Below are 4,676 nucleotides of genomic sequence, written 5' to 3'. Positions count from 1 at the left end.
TTGGTGCTGCAGGGCCTGTGGTAGAACCACTCCCCAGCTGCTTAAATACCATCTCCTGCTCTTTGGGATGTGGGGCTGTGCACACTTACCCCACACTTACCCCACTCCTTACCCCAGGAGGAGCCTGTCTCATGGCCAGGAATCACCTTCAATGTCAGCCAGTGTCCTGCAGTCTCCATCTGTTGGTGGCCGTGGGGACAAGGGTGGCTGAGCATGGAGGGGTGTGCAGGGAGCCCTGCCCAGCCCCGTCCCTGGCAGGGGCACGTGTATGGGGTACTCTCAATGCACACCTGCTGGAAGGTGTTTCTGCACTTGCACAAATCTCTCCATACATGAGCAGCTCTTTAAAAGCTGTTTCAGAAGCCACTCAGTTTCAAAGCTGCTTTGCAGTTTCAGATAATTGATCCTCAAAAACACCCCGGGGTCCTCTGGGAGTCCCGTGTCTGTTGTCACGACACCTGCTGCTCATGGCACACAGTGCTGAGCATGGGGGAGACGCAGGGAAATGAGCACTGCTGGATTTCTGACTGCACAGAGAGGAGAAAAAAGGTGTTGGGCCATTAGCAGGAAGGCCTGTTATGTGTGAACCTAAAACACTCTGGATAGATAAGACATTTTTAGCCAGGCTTTTCTATGTGCTGCTGGTATTCCTCAGCAGGATCTGCTCTCCAGCAGCCCCTCTCACCCAGTGCCAGGGCTCTGGAGCGCATGGGGGGATGTGGGAGCACCCTGAGGTGGGTGGTGGGATCACACCAGGAGGACAGGTGGGATGCCATCTAAGCCAAGAAAGGAACATGTTGGTTGCAACAGGATTTGAGTGTGGCAGGCATGGTGCAACCAACTGTGCCTCCTCCATTTAATCAGTAATTCCAGAAAAGCCTTGGAAATGGAGATGGTTGGGGAAGGGCGGTTGAGCTGCGTCTACAGATCAGTCACTGATTGCTCCTGTCAAAGAGATGAGAAATCACTCAGAAGGTTTCTACCATAAGAACTGAGGATGAAATTGCTGCTCCAGTTCCTGAGGTGGGATCTGCGCAGCTCCCAGGTGAGGGACAGGCGAGGACAGTGGGGCTTTTCTGGGTATAAGGGTTTTTTTGAAGTCCCATCTTTGTCACACTCACTGTTGATGTAAGCTGATTTCTCAGAGCTCACCTGCAAGCAATAAACAATGCCAAAAATTAAAGGGGATCTAATTTTATGCAAAAGTTGCAGTGACTTGCAGACTCTTAAAAGCTAATTGCCTCATTCAGTGGTTGCAGGTAAATGAGTTCTGGTAATTAACTAAACGTGCTGGTGCTTCCCAAACTGCTTGGCCATGTTGGCTCCTGATTTGGATTAGCCCCTCTCCTCCTACCATGCCCTCTGGAAAAGCAGTTTCTCCATGGATCTGATCAAACAGATCAGATCAGGTTGGGGAGGGGATGGTACCAGCTGAGAAAGGAGAATCTGGGTGTGTGCAATGGTGAGGTGTTGGAGAAGGGGATCAGGTGCTGGTGGCTAACGTGGCATCAAGTGGCTGGCAGTGTCATGCTCTGCCTTGTTTAGTGCATGAGCTTCATTATTGAAGCCAAAATTCCATGAGCACTGCAACAGGCAGTCTCAGTCACCTTCTGTCCCTAGGCTGTGCTGTCACTGTGTGTCACTGTCACTGTACTTTGTCACACTTTGTCACACACTGCACGCAGTGGGCAGGGTCTCTGCATGGTCAGGGCCAGGCTTGCCTCAGCTGTTGCTTTGCTCACCCCCTTGCTCAGTGCTTGGCTGATCCATCACTGCAGTTCTGGGTTTGCCAGGACCCTGCTCCCCTCAGCTTGCCCTGAGCACATTTTCTCACCCTTCTCTTGTCCTCTCTGGTTTATGCTGCAGGTTGGATCCAGGCCGTGACCATGTCCTGCCCATTGATTATTACTTCCCACCTCAGAAGACGTGTCTGATCTGTGGAGATGAAGCATCTGGGTGCCACTATGGAGCCCTGACGTGTGGGAGCTGCAAAGTGTTCTTCAAACGGGCAGCTGAAGGTAATGGAGACAGGAGAGGGAAGGTCACTGCCTCATTGTAGTGGTATTCTCAGATTTCTTAAACCAGGAAGGGAGAAAAATCAAGGATAAATTGATTTTTCTCTCTGGCATTTGTAATTTCATTTTACAGATTCTTCTCAAAAAGTAGCCAAACCAGTTTGCCAAAATATAATTCTTTCCAGTGTCATTGAGCAGCCTCATCTCTGAGAAGGTGTCCCTGCCATGGCAGGCGTGTGCACCAAGAGGGTCTTTAAGGTCCCTTCCAACACAAATGTTTCTGTGATTCCATTATTATCGTAGTGACCTGGTGAGAGCCTGGAGCAGTCAGTTCCTGCTTCTCTTCTTGACTCTCCAGAGAGCTTTAAGTTCCCATCAGCCCACCTGTGGTCTCAGGGGAGGCTTTTCCTCTCCTGCAGCCCTTCCAGAGGGTGACTGCCCACGAAACAGCACAACCCTCTGTCCACCAGGAGCCCTGCTCTGACCTTGGGGTCTGTGTTCCTTCTCCCCAGCCCATGAGAAAGCAACTCCTCCTTCATGTCCAGCTCCATAGTGTCAGGGTCTCTAGGGATAAGTGTGAGCCCAGATGTTCCCTCTCAACAGCGAGATCTCTGTACCACCTTTCCTAAGCAATGAACAAGCAGGAGCACCCAGCCCAGCTGTTTCCTCAGGCTGTGCCTCAGCAATGGCTGGTTTCTACCTGCAGTTCAGAGTTGTGGTTCTTGGGCAGCAGTGAGAGCCTCTGGTGTGGGAGATGAACTGTCCAGCAGTGTAACGTGCCTGTGGTCACTCATCAGGCTTGCTGTCAGGAGAGATGAACCAACACGAGCCGTCATGTTTCCTTCTTGCTAATACAATTTATGTGGGCAGCTGGTGTCACTGGCCGTGGTGTCCTTGGGAGAGGGCTGGCAGCAAAAAGAGGATTGAGCTTCTGTCTCACCAATAACCTTCCCCTGTGCCCAGCCTCTCCTGTCCATGAGCAGAGGTCCCGGGCTAGGGGTGCTCACCTGCTGTTGTCAGAATGCTCCTTCTACATCAATTCGATCAATTAGCATTATCCTGCCTCTTGTTGGAGTCGTGTTTCCCTCATTCCTCTGTGCCAGGAGCCAACTTGTCAGTGCTGATTCAGGGAAGAATAGGGGCTGTGCCACAGGGAACATCAGTGTTGCCAAAAAGGGCAGTCAAATAATAGTTAACAAACTTTGCATATTTCTCCCGAGTAAATCATTTGCAGATCTGTCTCTGCTGCACACCAGCTCTGTGTCAAGCCAAGTGGGTTGGCTTGTGCAGCCAGAGTAAATAACAGATGCTTGTTTAAGTCAGCAAGTTATTGTTGATTTATAGTAAGTGGAGGCTTGGCTCTCAGTCAGATGAAGTGCTGCTGGAGTGCCTGTGCCTGCGGGTGTCTGTGGGAGCTGGGCTGCCCTGGCACCAGGGTGGATCTCAGGGACCAGAGGTGCTCACGGGCAGAGGGGCAGCCTGGGCTGCTCTGAGGCATGTGCCCTGGAGTTGTTCCCTCTCCTGGTGGTGTTATATCATTAATTTAGTGTTAATTTTGGCTGTGTTGAGATTGGGCAGCAGCCCTTTGTCTCTCCTGAGGAGCCATATGTGTGTGCAGGGGGCTGCCAAATTGTCAGGTTTCATCTTATGCTACCCTGAGGTACATGGCTAAGTCTTTATTTTGGGAAAGTGACAATAAATTGTGCTCCTTTATAGGTACTGAATGCAGAGATGGCAGGTGGTGATTTCTGTTCTAACTTTTGGTGAGTTTCCAGACAGATCTCTTCCTTCTTAAGAGCAGCATTACTGAAAGCTGATATTTCAGCGCGTTCTCATGTTTTAAAATCCATAAAATGCCTCTCAGAAAGCCTTAGGTCGCCCTTGGAGACTTTACAGCAGTAGATCAAAATGCTTCCCCATGAGAAAAGAAACCTGTTACCTTCCTGGTGCTGGTGTCAAGCCACAGCCTTTAGTGGAGGGAGCAGCAGAGGCTGTGACTGGAGCAGCACAAACAGCATCTTGGAGGGGAGGGAAATAGCTGGGCACATCATTTCCTTTTTATTATATTCTTCTGAGATAATAGTGAACTTATCTGGCAGGGATACTTAAGGGGGTTTTATAGACATGCACTGGCTTCTAAGGAGTGAGAAAGGGAAAAGATTAAAAAAAAAAGGTTGTGACACTGATTCTTCTTCCCTTTGGACACACTGAGGGGTTTATGGGCAGGAGCAGGTCACCTCTGCTTTGATGGAATATTTGACAGATTTGGGGGCTTTCACAAGTTCAGGTTCAACTGCTTTTTCCAGAAAGATGCTGAAGAGTTAATAGAAAAGGCAGGAATGTTGTCCTGTCTTGTTTTTCTGGCTCTTGTGATTCACAGACTCTCTCAAGATGTCCAGGCTGTGTCTGGACCAGCTCTGAAGCACACCCCACAGATTGCTGGGGACTGCCTCACCTGCAGGGTCACCACCCTTGATTGGTGACCAAGCCCAGCTCTCCCTCGCAGTCACCAGCCCCAGGGTCCCAGCAGGGAGAGTCCAGAGGGCTGGGTGGCTGCTCTGTCCCCAGGGTGCTGCTCCCCTGCTGCCACAAAGCAGGGCTCCCTCTCCTCATCTGCTGAGCAAAAAGCTCATCCAGCTGAGCACAGATGTTGTTTTTCCC

General features: G+C 50.5%; 1 protein-coding gene across 1 annotated transcript in view; it reads left to right on the top strand.

Moving 5' to 3' along the window:
• The window catches only part of AR (androgen receptor), a 38,808-nt gene that overhangs the window by 18,994 nt on the left and 15,138 nt on the right, over window positions 1–4,676 (top strand). The window contains exon 3 of the mRNA XM_031062678.1: window positions 1,867–2,018. Coding sequence (XP_030918538.1) covers window positions 1,867–2,018 — 152 coding nt within the window. The remainder of the gene's footprint in view (window positions 1–1,866; window positions 2,019–4,676) is intronic.

Source organism: Geospiza fortis, unplaced genomic scaffold (assembly GCF_000277835.1).
Source record: "Geospiza fortis unplaced genomic scaffold, GeoFor_1.0 scaffold874, whole genome shotgun sequence".
Classification (NCBI taxonomy): domain Eukaryota; kingdom Metazoa; phylum Chordata; class Aves; order Passeriformes; family Thraupidae; genus Geospiza; species Geospiza fortis.
Note: the sequence above shows the minus strand (reverse complement) of the source record. Positions and strands in the feature narration are given on the sequence as shown.